At 57.0% G+C, this 17,290-nt stretch overlaps 1 protein-coding gene and 1 long non-coding RNA gene across 3 annotated transcripts in view; one reads left to right on the forward strand and one right to left on the reverse strand.

Annotated features, from left to right (window-relative positions):
- Positions 1 to 15,105, forward strand: SART1 (spliceosome associated factor 1, recruiter of U4/U6.U5 tri-snRNP). Of its 2 annotated transcripts, XM_027959813.2 has the most exons (20): positions 1 to 367; positions 2,392 to 2,449; positions 2,829 to 2,884; positions 3,427 to 3,553; positions 3,672 to 3,777; positions 4,028 to 4,105; positions 4,212 to 4,311; positions 4,401 to 4,543; positions 4,670 to 4,876; positions 5,544 to 5,668; positions 5,745 to 5,878; positions 5,958 to 6,091; positions 11,690 to 11,860; positions 12,020 to 12,130; positions 12,423 to 12,510; positions 12,984 to 13,074; positions 13,150 to 13,285; positions 13,662 to 13,751; positions 13,854 to 13,975; positions 14,067 to 14,150. In XM_027959813.2, the coding sequence occupies exons 1-20, from the start codon at positions 55 to 57 to the stop codon at positions 14,083 to 14,085; spliced, it is 2,409 nt and encodes an 802-aa protein (XP_027815614.1). In that variant the 5' UTR covers positions 1 to 54; the 3' UTR covers positions 14,086 to 14,150. The 2 variants fall into 2 exon arrangements, with proteins under 2 accessions (XP_027815614.1, XP_042093580.1); XM_042237646.2 differs by lacking the exons at positions 1 to 367; positions 2,392 to 2,449 and having other exon boundaries at positions 2,840 to 2,884; positions 3,386 to 3,553; positions 14,067 to 15,105.
- Positions 14,993 to 17,290, reverse strand: part of LOC121817471 (uncharacterized) — a 13,878-nt gene continuing 11,580 nt past the window's right edge. The window contains exons 2-3 of the long non-coding RNA XR_006057384.2: positions 16,462 to 16,570; positions 14,993 to 15,524 (exon numbers count right to left, since the gene is read on the reverse strand). This is a non-coding gene — a long non-coding RNA (uncharacterized LOC121817471). The remainder of the gene's footprint in view (positions 15,525 to 16,461; positions 16,571 to 17,290) is intronic.

The raw sequence follows: 17,290 nt of genomic DNA on the forward strand, positions 1-17,290 counted from the left end.
ATTTTGCGTCGTCGGGGCTCGGCGGCGGCCGGGCTCGGGGTTAGACAGACCACCATGGGGTCGTCAAAGAAGCACCGCGGGGAAAAGGAGGCGGCAGGAACTACAGCAGCGGCCAGCACCGGGGGCGCTACCGAACAGCCGCCTAGGCACCGGGAGCACAAAAAACACAAGCATCGGAGCAGCGGCGGCGGCAGTAGCGGCGGCGAACGACGGAAGCGAAGCCGAGAGCGTGGGAGCGAGCGCGGGAGCGGGCGGCGCGGGGCCGAAAATGAGGCTCGCAGCAGCACGCACGGGCGGGAGCGCAGCCAGACAGAGCCCTCCGAGCGGCGCGTGAAACGGGAGAAGCGGGATGATGGCTACGAGGCCGGTGAGGGGCCTGTGCAGGGGGCGGGGCGACCGGAGGTGCCTCGGGTATGTGGGCTCTGGGTATGGAGGCCGAGCGCACCAGGCCGAGGCATCCTCTGGCTTTTTCGTCAGCACTTTCTAAAGGGTCTTCCTATGGCTATTTGGGACTGAAGGTTGTCTTTCTTTGTTAAACTCTCTGAGGGTAGAGATTTTCTTTGTTTTCCTCACGACCCCTCCCTGAATGTGTTGAATGAATGAAGCGATGGTAGCATGTGCAGAGGCAAGAACAAACATGTTGTCAAAGTTGTGTAGAGTTCATAGGAGAGACAGCAGTCTGTAAGAGAGACACGGATCTGAACACTAAGGGCCATATAGGCCCTGTTAAGAAAGTGAAACTTGTTTTGAGAGGAAGCCATGAATTTGAACTGACGAGTGAGTTGATCACATTCATATTTTGCAAAGATCTGGGAGAAGGGCAGTAGAGACTGGAGGTGAGATGAAGGCTGATGGTGGCCTGCACCGAGGCATTAGCCATGGGATGGAGAGACGTGGACAGATTGGAGAGGTGTTTTGGAGGAGGAGGTGATGGAGCTTAGCATTTGGATGAGGGCTGGAAAGAGAAGAAGGAATTGAGGGTGTGCCTTGAATTTTGACTTGAGCAACTAGTTGAGTGGTAGTGATCTCTGCTGATGTTATCCTGGTGGTTCAGTGGTAAAGAATCTGCCTGCAGTGCAGAAGACAAAAGAGACAAGGGTTCTATCCCTGGGTTGAGACGATCCCCTGGAGGAGGGCATGGCATCCCACTCCAGTATTCTTGCCTGGAGAATCCCATAGACAGAGGAGCCTGGAGAGCTATAGTCCACAGGGTGGCAAAGATTTGGACACAACTGAAGTGACCGAAGCACACATGCACAGTGCTGTCGACTAATTTCAGGAGTTTGGAAGAGAAACAGATTTTTGGAGGGAGACAACCGAATTCCGTTTTGGAGAGTGTTGAATTTTATGTGCATGGAGAAACTCAGGGCTTGGGCTGGATAGAGCAGTTTGGGAATCATGAGTGTTTAGGTGGCATATGAAGTCCACTGAGAGACTAGGAGTAGGAAGCCTACTGGTAGGAGAACCTGATAAATGCTAGTGTCTTAGTATTACGCTGAGCAGGAGGCTACGAAAAAAGGAGGTAGGCTGTCCCCCAAAGCAGGAAAACCATAGAATCTCGTGTCAGGGGATCTGTGGGAGTGATCATCTGTGTCACACACTGCTGGAGACCAGATGAAAACCAGAGCTGAAAAGAATCCTTGGGGTTTTGAAATAAGGAGGCTGGTGATCTTGGAGAGAGCCTGGAGTGGTTGGGATTCAGAGTTCAAGTGGGATAAGGTACAGAGGTAGGTTGTGAGGCGAACATGCTGGAACGATGAGCTGTGGTGGCGCCTGGTAGGGGCAGCTCCGTCTGAGTCCGAATCTGACTTCTGCATGTGGTGTTCAGTGAAGTCACTTGCTGTTTGTGAGGTGAGTAGAGGATGTCCTAAATGCTCCTGTATCTCAGTGATCTCAGCAACATTACAGAAGAGGCTCCAATAAGTATATTTCTTCACTGCATGAATTACACAGAGGGCATAGTTATGCTGCCAAGATGGTCCCTACCCTGTGAGGAGAAGCAGGTCCAGAAATGACTGTGGCAGTGTTGTGCAGAGGAGAGCAGGTCATGCTGATCAGTAATGGAGCAGGACTCCAGGGAGGAAGTGGGGTCTGATAGGATTTTGTTAACAGCCTGAGGCCAGAGAAGGCAGTGTAGGTTGAAAGCACAGGATACGCAAAAGTGGAGAGGTGGCGAAGTGAAGGATGTAGAAAGCTGGACCCTTTGGATCAGGAAAGGAAGGTGTGGGGAGAAGCAGCGTTCTCAGAGCCTGGGACTCGGATGGAAGGAGCTCCTGGTTGGGGGGAAGCAGGCCGAGGTGCTGACCTCGTCTTCGGCCCTGCACCTGGAGCCAGGGCTGCGGCTCCTGGGCCCAGTGCTCTGCCCCTGAGCCTTGCTGCTTCTTGTTCCAGCTGCCAGCTCCAAAACTAGCTCAGGCGATGCCTCGTCACTCAGCATTGAGGAGACCAAGTAAGTCCTGTCTCCTTTTCATTTCTGTGTTTTCTTGTGGGACAAGCAGCTTCTGGGGTAGCTGTCTGGGGAGGCTTTCGCGTAGTACATGTTCTGATTGAAGTTGGAAGTGTCATGTAAATCATCCTAGCCAACCAGCTGAGTTCCCGAAGTGGACTCTGAGGCCCAGGAGAGCATGGCCTTGCCCTGGCTAGGGGGCAGGCCAGGCCTTCCGGCTGATTGGGAGGCCGGTGCTCTTCCCACTGCTGGGTCAGGCCCTAGGTTTGAGACCCTTCGGACCACTCAGTCCCTTCCTGTTTTCTCCCCCTCTTTGTCCAGAAATGCATTTGGTGCCCCCATTTCTTGGACAGCTCATAACACTTGTATCTCTTGTCCTCAGTAAACTCCGGGCAAAGTTGGGGCTGAAACCCTTGGAGGTCAATGCCGTCAAGAAAGGTGAGTGTGGGGCCGAGGGTGATGGGAGAGAGCGCATTTGGGATCAAGAAGTGAGGCTGTCTGGAGGGATTTTTGAAGAAAGTGGGGTTGGAGTGCAGGTCAGCACCCCTCAGTGGTCCTGTGTGGGTGCTGGCTGTGGCCTTGGGGTTTCCTTGCTGCTGTGATGGGGTTTGGGATTCGGCTGCTTGTTTAAGCTTGAGCAATTGACGTGGCAGCCTCAGTATGGCTGCGAGGTAGCGTTAAAGGGACCAAGAGATGTGCACAGTGCTGCACACTCATCTGCGCTGTGCACGTGTTGGGTTTTTTTTGTTTCAGTTTGGTTTTTTAAAGTATGACCAGAGGGGCTTTGGAAGGCATGGAGGGTCCCCTCTTCTTGGGGGGGATGTGGGAATGTGGGGTTGCCGGGGATCAGGAGGCAGAGGATTCTTCCCTTGCTTCTGGCTTCTCTGGCCCCCTGAGTGGGACGGGGCAGCGTGAGTGGCTCCCTCCTTTCCCCACCAGCCTTGGGCAGGCATAGCCTCACGCCTGGGCCTCCCTTCCAGAGGCGGGCACCAAGGAGGAGCCCGTGACAGCCGATGTCATCAACCCCATGGCCTTGCGACAGCGAGAGGAGCTGCGAGAGAAACTGGCAGCTGCCAAAGAAAAGCGCATCCTGAACCAAAAACTGGGGTGAGGGTCCCCGCCAGGTGGGCTCAGGCAGAGTCTGAGGAGGCACCCCGGAGATCTGGAATCGGGGTCGGGGGAGCAGGAGCTGGTTCTCCAGAGGATCTTTCTGCTCTGTCTTCAGGAAGATTAAGACCCTGGGGGAGGATGACCCCTGGCTGGACGACACCGCGGCCTGGATCGAGAGGAGCCGGCAGCTTCAGAAGGAGAAGGACTTGGCAGAGAAGAGGGTGAGGTGCTGGGAGTCACCCAGTGCCTCTGGTGGCCTGATGGCTGGGGGGCCACAGACGGGCCATGGGGACGTGAGGTGGGGGCTCAGAGCAGTGGGAGGCCTGTGCTCAGTGGCGCCTGCGTTGGCTTCTCAGCAGCTTGCTTGTTTAGGTCTGTGCTTTTTGCATCCCCACTTAGTAAGGCCCCACATCTTCCGGTGATCCAGAACAGCTTGAGGTCATAGGTCACCGCCCCATCCCTGTCCCGTAGGCCAAGCTGCTGGAGGAGATGGACCAGGAGTTTGGTGTCAGCACCCTGGTGGAGGAAGAGTTCGAGCAGAGGCGGCAGGTGAGGCTGCGGCAGCTGCAGGGAGCGGCCGGGGAGGCTGCTGTCCCAGGTGCTGGGATCCCTGGGCGGCGTCCAGACTGGGCTGCGCTTTCTGCCCTGTCTCTAGGACCTGTACAGCGCCCGGGACCTGCAGGGCCTCACCGTGGAGCATGCCATCGACTCCTTCCGTGAGGGGGAGACGGTAATCCTCACCCTCAAGGACAAAGGTGGGTTGCGCTGGGCAGTCTGGCTGGGGGCCCAGGCCCTGTGGGTGGAGGAGTGTGACCGGCTGCCACCTTCTCCACTCCGTCTGCAGGAGTGCTGCAGGAGGAGGAGGACGTGCTGGTGAACGTGAACCTGCTGGACAAGGAGCGGGCGGAGAAAAACGTGGAGCTGCGCAAGAAGAAGCCCGACTACCTGCCGTACGTGGAGGACGAGAGCGTGGACGACTTGGCCCAGGCAGGCCGGCAGCGTGGGCACCGGGCAGCGGGTGTTGGCAGCAGGCGGGTGGTTTGGGAGGAGATGGTAGCTCTGTGGCTATTCAGGAGCCAGACTGCATTCCAATCTGTCCTTCTTGCCTTGCAGCACAAACCTCGCTCTATCCTGTCCAAGTACGACGAGGAACTCGAAGGCGAGCGGCCGCAGTCCTTCCGACTGGAGCAGGGCGGCGTGGCTGATGGCCTCCGGGAGCGGGAGCTAGAGGAGATCCGTGCCAAGCTGCGGCTGCAGGCCCAGTCCCTGAGCACGGTTGGACCACGACTTGCCTCTGAGTACCTCACACCAGAGGAGATGGTGAGTCCTGAGGTCTTCGTCCAGACCTGCCCCTCCCTCTCCTCAGGGGCCACAGGCTGCCAGAAGGCACTAGAAGGGGGATCGGGTAATCGCATGGTACTTGGTCCCTGTGGATGAGCAGTAACCGGCAGCCCCGAGGAGGCAGCCGGTGTAGACAGAACAAGGACTGTGAGCCAGGTGCCCCTGAGCTGGTGGGCAGGCCCTGCCACATCTCCAGCCTATGCCTGGGGTGTCATTTAACTGTGAGCCTGAGGCTCCTCCTCTGAAATGGGGGTGGCAGGAGCCCCCTCACGGGGACTGTTCCAAGGGCTGGTGGTGGTCTGGTAAGCGGTTGTTTTGTAGGGTGTCACCTTTGGGCTGCTGTGTGGACACGCAGGTAGACCTCTGGCTCAGTAGGTTGCTTGCCTCTGTGGTTGAGAGCAAGACTCTGGAACCAGTCTCGGGGGATTTCACTGTCCTGGCTCTCCTGCTTAGGAGCTGGTGACTTTGCACAAGATACTTAATCTCTTGCTGCCTTAGTTGTCCTCATCTCACAGATGGGATGATGGTTACTCACGTCTCACTCACGTGTGTGAACTGCTGCATAGCAGCAAGCAGTGTCCACTCCTGTGGGCTTGTGCCGCCTGCCTCCGCCTGCCCTCAAGTCTCTCCTCTCTCCTCCTTTCAGGTGACCTTTAAAAAGACCAAGCGGAGGGTGAAGAAGATCCGTAAGAAGGAGAAGGAGGTGATCATGCGGGCCGATGACCTGCTGCCGCTTGGGGACCAGACTCAGGATGGGGACTTCGGTTCCAGGTGGGCTGGGAGACAGCTGGGTGTGGGGGCTGGGCCGGCCCTGGGGCCAGCCTCACAGAGAAGCCTCTGCCCGCAGACTGCGGGGCCGGGGGCGGCGCCGGGTGCCTGAGGCGGACGAGGAGCCCCAGGAGGAGGGGGAGAAGGAGCCCGTGCCTCAGCCGCCACCGTCAGATGACACCCGCGTGGAGAACATGGACATCAGTGATGAGGGTGAGGGCCCGGCCTGTGGGGTGCGGGACCCGAAGAGCCAGGCGGTGGTCTGAGCGGGTGTCTCCTGTGTCTCCCCCAGAGGAGGGCGCTGTGCCGCAGTCTGGGTCCCCAGAGGTGCTGGAGGAGGACGAGGCGGAGCTGGAGCTGCAGAAGCAGCTGGAGAAGGGGCGCCGCCTGCGGCAGCTGCAGCAGCTGCGGGACAGCGGCGAGAAGGTGAGGGGGCTCCGGGGATTGGGCGCGGGCGGGCGCTGGGGCCCACGTGACAGGTGCGTCTGTAGCCACTTGTCCTCGGGGGCACGCGGTCCCACGCCGTCACAGGCGGTCTCCGTGTTCTGGTCTGCACCCTCTCTGTGTTCCACGTCGTGTTACTGGTGGGTTTCTAGGTTCCTGCCGTGCTTTCACTGTGGGATGCTTTAGCGCTTCGTTGTTTGCATTTTCTTTCCTTCTGGGCTGTGTGTTGCCTCGCTATGAGTGAGGCGTCATCCTAGGGCTGGGAAGTCCCTGGGGGAAAGGACAGCCAAGGGCTCCTCTGATTTTCATGGGGCAGAAATGGCAGTGACTTGTGAACACGAGCAAGCTGAGTGGTCTCTGCTGGTGGCAGCTGTGCAGACAACACAGGAGCAGCCGGAGGTTGGTCTCTTAGGTCCAGGATTTGGGGAAGACCTTTTGGGGGAGCCTTCTGAGCTGAGACTGAAATGACACAGTGGAGTCTGCCTTGCCCAGATTCAGAGTGGACAGGCATTCAGGCCACGGGGACAGCAGATGTCCTTTGGCAAGATAACCTTAGAATGTGTGAGGACCACGTGGGCTGAAGCAGAGGAAGGGAACGAGGGTGTGAGCTGAGGTGGAGAGTTGAGTGGGGGCTTGAGACTGTGGTCATTGCTGGCCCTTCCAGAGCACTGATATGTGCCAGGCACTGCTTAAGTGCTTTGTGTGTGGGTTCACTTAATCCTCACAGCAGCACTAGGAGGAAGGCTCTGTTATCTCCTTTTTATAGATGAGAAAACTGAGGTACAGAGGTGGTAGGCAAGTTGCCCAAGATCACATGACTGGGAAGTGGCCGAGCACAGCCTGGCTCCAGAGCCCACACTTTAACCCTGCACCTCCCACCGAGAGAGACCGTGGGGCCTGAGACAGGCTGCAGCAGCAAACCCGGGGTTTCCACCGCGGGGGTAGAGCAGCAGGGAGCCACCGGACTGAGGCCTCCCTGAGCCAGGGAGGGGTTTCGGGGAGAGGGAGGGAGCACTTCAAACAGTGTTGAGGAGCAGATCAGATTTGGCCCTGGTGGAGACAATGCCACTGTGGAGACAGTAGCGTTGAGAGGGTTGAGTCGAGCTGGGGCTGGAGGAGGAGGGGCCTTGGGACGATTCCTTAGCCCAGGAGGGGGCGCGCTTTGTTCACGGGGCCAGGAAGCAAATGTCTGAGGCTCAGGATTCTGCCTCTCCAGCTGGGGTAGCTGGGGGCGGGGCCGAGCGCCAGTGCGACTTGGTGTACAAGGGTGGGGTGGGGGGGATACAGCTTGCCCACCCCTCCTCTAAAGAGAATGAGGAAATGGGTCAATAGCTGAAGAGGGCACGAGGTGAAGGAAGTTTTTCCTTTTTTGTAGTTAATGAGGTATAGCGTTAATATTTAAAAGTTATGCTCCAGAGTCATAGAGTTCATGGCTGAAAGGATCATGCCGGTTATGTGACCCAGTGGGATTCATCAAGGTTGGATTTTCTACTTGCCGGGCCGTTTTCTGAAATGGGGTAGACTAGGATAGGAGAAGGCAATGGCACCCCACTCCAGTACTCTTGCCTGGGAAATCCCATGGATGGAGGAGGCTGGTGGGCTACAGTTCATGGGGTTGCAAAGAGTCAGACACGACTGAGGGACTTCACTTTCACTTTCCACTTTTGTGCATGGAGAGGGAAATAGCAACCCACTCCAGTGTTCTTGCCTGGAGAATCCCAGGGACGGTGGAGCCTGGTGGGCTGCCGTCTGTGGGGTCACACAGAGTCGGACACGACTGAAGCGACTTAGCAGCAGCAGCAGCAGCAGCAGGGTAGGAACGAGTGTGGGCAAGAAAGTGAGTGTTTGCTTTCGGTTGAGTTAGGTTTGAGATGACTCCTCACTGGAGGTGATTGATGCTGAATAGGCAGTTGGATGTATGACCTTGAACTTCATATATATACTCGAGAGACACTGAGATGGAAGCATGGAAGTCAGTGTGTAGATGGGGTTTATACCAGAGGACTGGGTGGGGTCACCAGGCATGAATGTAGATAAGGAGGAGAAGGTAAGGCTCCAGGCGAGGAGGGAGAGGAGGGGTTGCATTCCTGGAAACCATGTGAAGACTGGTCTGGAGGGAAGGTGTAAGCAGTGGTGACGCAGACTCGGGAGGGTTCTGATATCCGGAGGATGGGAGCTGGCCGTGGGGTCAGCCAGCACGGAGGTCACTGATGCTCCCGTCTAAGGTTGGCTCGGTGGGGTGGTGGGAAACGGGGGCCAGATCACGCAGTTGTTAGCAAGGTTGCTGGATACGAGATTGGTAGGTGAGAGTTCACTCTGTTTCTGTACGCCAGCAAGAGATGGAGAATGTAATTTTAAAAAGACACCATTCATGAAAGCAGTACGGATAATGAAGTAACACGGGTCAACAATAGAAGGCATTATGGATAATGAATAATCAGCTTAGCAACAAAGTTAAAAGGAATGAAAGAGATGCAAGATCTCTAAGAGGAAAATCTCAGTCTGTTTTTGAAAGGTATTAAACAGGACATGTTGTTTTAGTTACCCAGGGCTGCCATGACAAAACACCGCAGACCGGGTGGCTGAAACAGCAGCAGTGTATTCCAATACTTCTGGAAGCTTCAAGTCCAAGGTCAGGGTGTTGGCAGGTTTGCTGTCTTTCGAGGCCTCTGTCCTTGGCCTGTAGGTGGCCATCTTTCCATGGTGTCCTCACGTGGCCTTCCTTTGTGTGTAATTCCCTGGTGCCTCTGTCCTTACAAGGACACCAGCTTATTAGATTTGGGCCTACTCTTCAGACCTCATTTGACCTTTATTATCTCTAAAAAAGGCGTTGTCTCCAGGTACAGCCGCACTGGAGACAAGGGCTTCAATGTATGAGTGTTTTGGGGGAGTCACAGTTCAGTCTGTAATAACCATATTAATGGATAAAAGTAATGTTGTAAAGATGTCTGTATCCTCACAGTTCCAGTAGAAATCCCAGGGTTTTTGTGGAACCTGGCAAAATGATTCTAAAATTTACACAGAAGATCAAAGGGCCCCAAATAGCCAAGACCCTCAGACTAATCAGGTGGTAGGATTTGCTGTAATAGATACCTAGTCTTTTTGTTGTTCAGTCGCTAAGTCGAGTCCGACTCTTTGGCAACCATGTGGACCATAGCCCACCAGGCTCCTCTGCCCGTGGAATTTCCCAGGCAAGAATACGGAAGTGGGGTGCCATTTCCTTCTCCAGGGGTTCTTCCCAATCTAGAGATCGAACCCACACTTCCTACTTGAGAGGCAGATTTTTTACCACTGAGCCATTGGGAAGCCACTTCCAAGTCTTTAGACAGTTGTAATTGAGGCCCTGTGATATTGGGGGCATTAAATGTGGCCCCCACACCCCAGAAACAGACTCCTGCCATACAACACGACGTGGCCCAGTGTGAAAGGAGCTCAGCTAGGTAAGCAATGTCAGGACAATCAGTTACCTATTTGGAAAAATGTGAAATGCGGTTTGTACCTCATACCTTGTGCAGAAATTCACTTAAAAGGTTAAGAACTTGAAATTAAAAACTTAATATTTGAGAAAAGCATGAAGAATTTTAAGACTATGGTAGTGGTTCTTTTTAATTGTGTTAAAATACCCATAGGATTTATCATCTTACCCTTTTTTAGGTGTATGGTTCTGTGGTGTCAAATATATTCACCTTGTGTGTAGCATTTAACTAGTTAGAAATTAAAAACTTGATTTTCATTTAAAAACTTAGTTTTATTTTAAAGACACCATGAAGGGAACTTTCCTGGTGGTCCAGTGGTTAGGACACCCCACTTTCATTGCACAGGGTGCTGGTTTGATCCCTGGCCAGGGAACTAAGATCCCACCTGCCTTGTGGCACAGCAAAAATAGAAAAAGATGTCATGAAGAATGTGAAAAGATAGGCCAAACGAAGAAGGTATTTGTCCACGTGCAGAAGGGGAGTTCACAGAGGTGCAAGGATGCATGACCCCTGAAACACAAGGTGAGGCCCAACCTGGGTAGCGGTGGAGGAAAGGTGAGCTGAAACGACAGATCAGGTCCCACCCGCCTCACTTGGCAAAAGTGTCAGGCTTGATAATGTCAAGTGTCCATGAGGATGTGGGGCAGCCAGAGTTCTTGTCCACACTTTGCAGGGGCATGTAAAGGAGTCTCATCAGTGGGGAGACACTGACGAGCCTTGTAGAGTGAGATCGCATGTCTCAGTGGACCACACTCTGTGTGAATGCTCACGTCGGGTTGTGTTAGCTGTGCCGTTCGTGGTCTGGGAGAGGCTGTCTTGGGTGCACTGGAGAACTCCACCGCGGTACAGTCACAGCATGGGACGGGATCCTGTAGTGAAAAGCTGTTCAACTGGAGCCGCTTACGTCAAGACTGACCTTAAAACATATGCGTATACTTGAAAACATAGAGTCAGACAGTGTGCTTCAGATTACGTAATGTTTGAAAAATGCATAACAGAACAACAGACTGTTCATGGGTGGGTCTGTATGTGCTAAACTGTGAAGGAAAGGCCATGAATCGTGACCGCAGGTATGTGGGGAGGAGGCCTCTGGGGCCTGAAAGGGTGTTCATAATGCTGTTCAGCCAGCTCATGGGGACATGCTGTTTGTTTGGTGGTGGTGATTTTTAAAAGCATACGCATGTGTTACAAGTAGCCTTTTTATGTGTAGGATGACATTTATTTAAAAACGTGATGTCATTCATGTAAGGAAAGGAGTGCAGAGGTGGACACGGAGACTGGAAACTTCTGTGATGAATTTGCTGTCAGGGGCAGAGCAGGAGGGCTGTGGTGTTGCAAGAGGATTCTTCAAAGAGCAGAGAGGGTCTTCCCTGATTGTCCAGTGGCTAACACTCCGTGCTTTCCCTCAGGGGGTGCTGGTTCGCTCCCTGGTCTGGGAACTAAGATCCCATATGCTCAGCAGCCAAAAATAACAGAGGGAAAAGGGGGGAAGATCCTAGACAGTCCCTGTGTGCTGGTGGGAGTGACACAGGTCGGGGCATGGTGTCGGGAGCAGAGTCCTGGCGGCCCTCGGAGCCCTGCCCGGTGGGGTGGCCTGTGGTAGGCGCAGGGTCAGGCGTTGGCCATGAGGAGTGGGGCGGCAGAGTGGGTGGGTGGTGGTTCAGCGCTGGAAGCAGGGGCCAGGTCCACGGAGCATCCAGCCTGTGCAGGGCCAGGGTTCCAGGGGGAGGGATGTTTGCTTGAGTCCTGAGCTGAGTCTGTTTGGGGAGGAGTGGGTGGTGGAGGAGGGGTGGGAGAAGGAAGGCGCGGGGTGCGAGAGTGAGCAGAGGAGGAGGCGCGACAGAGGCTCGGTCATGAGGGGCCGTGCCGGATTCTGGATATTAATTCAGAGGGCAGTGGGGAGCCATCACCGACTTCAGAGTGATGGAGCGAGATCAGTGCAGAGCAGACCAGGGGTCAGGGAAGAGGAGAGTGTGGTCTGGTCCGCTGTGGGTGGTGGGAATGGCATGCTGTTCTGCTGCCAGAAAGGGTGGTGGGTTCCTGGGTCTCCATGGCACCCCCCCTAGAAACTTCTGGGTTTGCCCACAGCTGCTCCCTCCCCCAGGTGGTGGAGATTGTCAAGAGGCTGGAGTCTCGGCAGCGAGGCTGGGAGGAGGAGGACCCGGAGCGGAAGGGGGCCATTGTGTTCAACGCCACGTCCGAGTTCTGCCGAACTCTCGGGGAGATCCCCACCTACGGGCTGGCCGGCAACCGGGAGGACCAGGAAGAGCTCATGGTGGGTCCTCGGACAGCCCACCCCCAACACATTCCCCGGGCCTGCTCTGCTCTTGGGTGCCGGGGGTGGCGGCCCTGCCAGTCCTCAGGAATAAGCCTCAGTGCTCAAGGGGGACGGGCTCGCCGGAGCCTGGACTGAGCCTGGTCATCTCTCCTCCAGGACTTTGAACGGGACGAGGAGCGCTCGGCCAATGGCGGCTCCGAGTCTGACGGGGAGGAGAACATGGGCTGGAGCACCGTCAACCTGGACGAGGAGAAGCAGCAGCAAGATGTGAGGAGGGCGAGGAGCTGGGCTGGGGGCCGCTGCAGGAGCCTGGTGGGGTGGGCGCTGGGCTGGGGGCTTAGCTCTGCCCTCCCCACCGTGGGGCCGCCGTGTCTCAGAGCCCTGGGCTCCTCCTGCGTAAATGGGGTATACAGACCTGGTGGGGTGTTGTGGGTTAAATGAGGCGTCTTGTCGCGCAGGGCCTGGTACACAGCAAGGACCACAGTCCTGGGAGGGGTGGCTGTCGGGCAGGAGGGTAGCCCACTCAGCACCCCCATCATTGTGTGCTCCGCCCCCCCAGTTCTCTGCCTCCTCCACCACCATCCTGGACGAGGAGCCCATCGTGAATAGAGGGCTGGCGGCCGCCCTGCTCCTGTGTCAGAACAAAGGTAAGAACATCTCAGGCTGCCCTGCGATGGCCTGGGTGCCGCCACGGAAGGCGGGCCAGGCAGCTGCTGCCCTCCGGCCCCCTGCTCCCTTCCTCCCCGCCGCCCCCGGGCCCGGCAGTTGCGGTAGCCGCTGGCCTTTGTGCGCTGCTTCCCCCATGCTCAGTGCCTGTGCCCACACGTGCCCCAGCAGGCACCACTGCCCCTGGAGGCTCGGCCTCTCCTCTGCAGGGAGCGGGAGGAGTGGCCGCAATCCAGGCGGTGGCAGAGACCTTGGCGTTAGGATCGTCTCTGCTGTGTACTGAGCCGGTGGCCCTGGACATGTGCCTGACTTCTCTTGGGTCTCCGTTTCCTTTGTCTGCACGAGGGGACTGATGTCTCTCCCTTCCCACAGCACAGCTTGGAGGGTCCCTCAGGGGCCACCATGCTGTTGGGAGTGCTGGGCAGTCTGGGCTCTCACAGATTCCACCCCCCAGGGCTGCTGGAGACGACGGTGCAGAAGGTGGCCCGGGTGAAGGCGCCCAACAAGTCCCTGCCGTCGGCCGTGTACTGCATCGAGGATAAGATGTGAGTGCGGGCGCGGGGGCCGCGCCCTGGGAGCCCGGTGCCGGGCAGTGCTGAGGCCCCGTGCGTCTCCCACAGGGCCATCGACGATAAGTACAGCCGGCGGGAGGAGTACCGCGGCTTCACCCAGGACTTCAAGGAGAAGGATGGCTATAAACCCGATGTGAAGATCGAGTACGTGGACGAGACGGGCCGGAAGCTCACACCCAAGGAGGTGAGCGGGGCCGCGCCCTGGAGTCTGGGCCAGGGGACTGTGGTGTCCATCGCTTGGGGGCACAGCGGTCCCCCCTTGCAGGCCTGGCAGGAGGGCGTCCTTGCCTGCCTGCCCTCTCCCCAGCGGCCCCCTGAGCTCTCGGCTGGTGGCAGCTGTCCGCCTTTCTCTCCTCACTTTCTTGGAGTCTGCTGCCCCCTTGCTCCAGCACATCCTTCCCTCTCTTCGGGGGCTCCCAGAGGGTGCCAGGGCCAGGGCCATCTCCCAGCCCCTTCCCAGGCTCACCGCCCCCACCTCGGCTCAGCCGGGGCTGGGGAGCCAGCGCCCTCCCTTGCCCCAAGGGCTCCGGCGGCTCTAACAGGGTTCTGCCCGGTCACAGGCTTTCCGGCAGCTGTCCCACCGCTTCCACGGGAAGGGCTCCGGCAAAATGAAGACGGAGCGGCGGATGAAGAAGCTGGACGAGGAGGCGGTGGGTGCCCACGGGGAGGTGGCAGTGGCCTCTGGGGGTGTGGGGTTGGCGGGGACTGAGGCGCTGGGGTGCTCCTGCCTTGCTGACTGGCCCGACCCACAGCTCCTGAAGAAGATGAGCTCCAGTGACACGCCCCTGGGCACCGTGGCTCTGCTGCAGGAGAAGCAGAAGGCCCAGAAGACCCCATACATCGTGCTCAGCGGCAGTGGCAAGAGCATGAACGCGTGAGTGGGGCGGTGTGCTGCCTGCGTGCATTGGGGAGCGGGGGCGGGGTCACAGCCGCTCTGCAGCCTCACGCTCCTCTTCTTTCCGCAGGAACACCATCACCAAGTGAAGCTGGCCTCCCTTCTGATCCCTCCCCCGACTTTAATATTAAATAAAGCTCCCTCCTTATTTTTTTCCCCCTGGTCCTGGTGCAGGTTCCAGGGTCAGACCTGGGAAAAGGGCAGGCGGTGCCAGACAGAGCATGGGGGACATTGCCCTCTGGCTCCGTCGTCACCTGTGTGACCTCAGGCAGTCACTGAACCTTTCTAAACGGCCTTAGTTCTGCCGTTTGTTTGACCAAAACACCTTGCTTCATAGGGTGTCTTGCGATGATTAAGTGAGCTCATTTCATTCACTCACCTGGAACGTGGAGGTGAGCAAGGCCCCTCAGAGGTGGCTTAGGGTCTGGCTTCTGCCAGGTGAGACCGGTTGTAGGTGACACAAACGACAGAGATGCAGGGAGGGAACTGGCCCGGCTCTGCTAAGGCAGTTCTCAGCCCACGCTGGGCCCCAGCCAGCCAAAGAGAAGCCAGCTGGTTCGCTTTCTCACCCTCGCCTCCCCCAGCCGCTCCTGGCATGGTCGTACCAGTCCTGGCTGTGCCTGTTAAATGTCGCACCTTACCCTCTCCAAGGCTGGCTTCTGGGTAAGAGTTGGGAGGTGTTTTAGAGGCTCAGTCACCGCGGTCTCTCCCAGTCTCAGTGCCACAAGAATCACTGCTCACAGCCAGGACGGCCGCGGCAGGGTCTGGGGGCATCGCAGGCTCCTGTTGTCTACGTGGAGAGAGGCTCGGTTTCTCAGAGCACCCGCCTCTTGGGAGCCTTGTCTGCTTAGCAGGGCAGGTGAGATTCCTCGGTGTGAACTCCGTGAGGGACAGTAAGAGCCTGAATCGAGGGAAAGGTGACAACTGGCCCCGGTGGGAGTCAGACAAAACCAGCATCCCACCGCCCCCACCTCCACCCGAGTGCGTGGCAGATGGTTCACAGATTTTTTTTTTAATGAAAAAAAAAAGTGGATTAAAATAACCTTAGAAAATGTAAGAAAAGAACAGAAAAATGTAAACAAGGAACAAAATACAGTTGCCTTAACCCATTGCTTTTGATGACGGTTACTTCGTGGCAGCCCCACCCAGCACTGTCATGCCCTGCTTCAGCTTGTCTCCTTATCTTGGGGTCTGATTCTGATTTAGTTTCCGCTTGGGCTTCTTCCTCGGGTTCCTCAGGGAGGGTCCCTGTGGGAAGCCTAGGCTGGGTCTAGGGTCTGGGGAATCTTGGTCTGTTTCTCCCAGAAGCTTGCGTGGCATGTCCGGTGTTGTGGATTGTCCCTGGCGGCAGAGCACCAGCTCTGGCCGAGCTCTTGTCGAAGCTCACACCTTACCCGCTGCAGCCTGTTAGGAAGCTGTTGCCATCATCAGAGCCACAAACGTCCAAGGTCGTGTCTAGAGCAGTGGTGGACCTGGGTGGAACTGACCAGCCGTGTCCCAGGGTGTCTCCTGACACTCTGACCTGTGACTGAGGGGACAGTAAATGGTGAGCCACGGCCTAGGAGGGGCTCCGAGGCCCCCTCCAGGAGCCCTGCCTGGCTGGCAGTCTGTGGCGTCTCCCCTCCTGTGGCCTCTGGTCCCAGCCCTGTGCTTGTGCTTCTGTGCCCTGAGTCATGCTACCCAGGCTGTGCTTGCCCACCTGATGGGGGCGGGGAGGCAGCAGGGAGTCAGTTCAGCTCCAGGGCTGGAGGAGCCAGCACCAAATCTTGTGAGGCCTGAGCTGCCAGGGCCGGCAGAGCCCAGGGAGAAGGTGGGGACTGAGAAACGATGTCAGCCATGCGTGAGCCCAGCCCTCCAGGGCACCCAGGAAGAAGGATACTGATGCCTGCTCTCAAACAACCATCAGACTGCAGCTGCTCCCTCCAGTGAGCACGGGAGCGCTTAGGATGTGAAAAGCTGCAGGATGCTGGCCCCAGAGAGCTGAGGTGCGTACAAAAGGAATGATTTCAGTGAGCCCAGATTCCTGCGTCTTCTCATACATACAGAGAAGGGCACTAAATTCCTTGAGGTACACAGTTAATTCACAACAATTCTTTTGATGTTCAGACTACCTGCCCTTTGTTGCAAACTTCTATAAAACCTGATTCCTCCACCCCGCTTCTGTGGAGCAATTCTCAGGGTTACTTGAGATGCTGTCTCCCAGGCTTGAAGTCCTAAAAATTCCCACTGAATAAAACATCTCAATTTTCAGATTGTGACTATTATGTAAGTCGCCAGGACCCACCAGTACTACTAAGCCCCTTGGGAACTGGGGGCAGTGATGCCTCCACTCAGGTTGGTGTGGGGGTCAGTGTGGTCTTAGCCAAGGCCTGGGGAGAGCCAGCTGGGCCACTGTCTTCGGGCAAATTACCGCTGACTGCGTTCTATGTCAGACTTAGGGCTGGTGTAGAGTTGAAAACATTCACCTTCTCTCATTACTCCAGCAAATATTTACTGAGCGTCAGGGGTGCTGGGGCTGAGGAGGAGCAGGGCCAGACCGGCTGCCTGGGTCCTGAGGGTCTGATGGGTGAGCATCTGTGGAACAAGGACACCGGTGGGTGAGAAGGGGACGGGAGGGAGTCTGTGCTCTCAATGTGGCTCGTGCCTCCAAAAGGGCCTGGGGAGCCCAGCTTTAATTTCCAGAGGCCTGGACGGCTGCGTCTCCACTCCCAGCCATGTGGCATCCTTGCTAAGGCACCAAGGCCTGCCCAGGACCCCTTCCCTTGCTGTGGCTTTGTTCCCTCGCAGCCCCCAAGGAAGCCCGCCCTTCTAGGCCTGGTGATGGGAACCTCAGCCCAAAAGCCAGTGTCGGCTGTGGCCTGCAGGTAAAGCCGGGGCAGGACGGCCCTCCATCCCCAGGTGTCTTTCTCCCTCTGGGCTGTGCCCACCCCCCGCCCAGGTCCGCTGAAGCCCATCGAGCTGCGGTGGCCCGTCCTGCCCTGTGGCTCCTGCCAGCTCGTCCAGTTCTGTTTCCCCACAGGACGGGGAAGCTGTCCCCCACTCCCCTCAGGGTCCCTGCCTTCCCCCCCCACCCACCCACTTCCAGCTGCCTGGTGAAGAAGCTGCCCCAGCTCATCTGGGGCCCAGGCCAGGCCCCCTCCTGAGATGTGTCCTCTGACCCCTGAGAGTCAGTTCCTCAAGAGAAATAACCTTTAGGGTATACACATATATCTGAGGAGGTTTATTGCAGGAATTGGCTCCTGTGACCATGCTGCTAAGTCGCTTCAGTCGTGTCCGACTCTGTGCGACCCCATA

This window comes from Ovis aries, chromosome 21, assembly GCF_016772045.2.
Source record: "Ovis aries strain OAR_USU_Benz2616 breed Rambouillet chromosome 21, ARS-UI_Ramb_v3.0, whole genome shotgun sequence".
Taxonomy (NCBI): domain Eukaryota; kingdom Metazoa; phylum Chordata; class Mammalia; order Artiodactyla; family Bovidae; genus Ovis; species Ovis aries.

What these genes read in the sequence shown, in the direction of transcription:
- SART1 (XM_027959813.2), top strand. Translation starts at nt 55, where the DNA reads ATGGGGTCGTCAAAGAAGCACCGCGGGGAAAAGGAGGCGGCAGGAACT. An exon ending in CCTCACCCTCAAGGACAAAG is followed by an intron (nt 4,312 to 4,400) that starts GTGGGTTGCGCT and finishes CTCCGTCTGCAG; the next exon opens with GAGTGCTGCAGGAGGAGGAG. An exon ending in GCTCCTGTGTCAGAACAAAG is followed by an intron (nt 12,511 to 12,983) that starts GTAAGAACATCT and finishes TCCACCCCCCAG; the next exon opens with GGCTGCTGGAGACGACGGTG.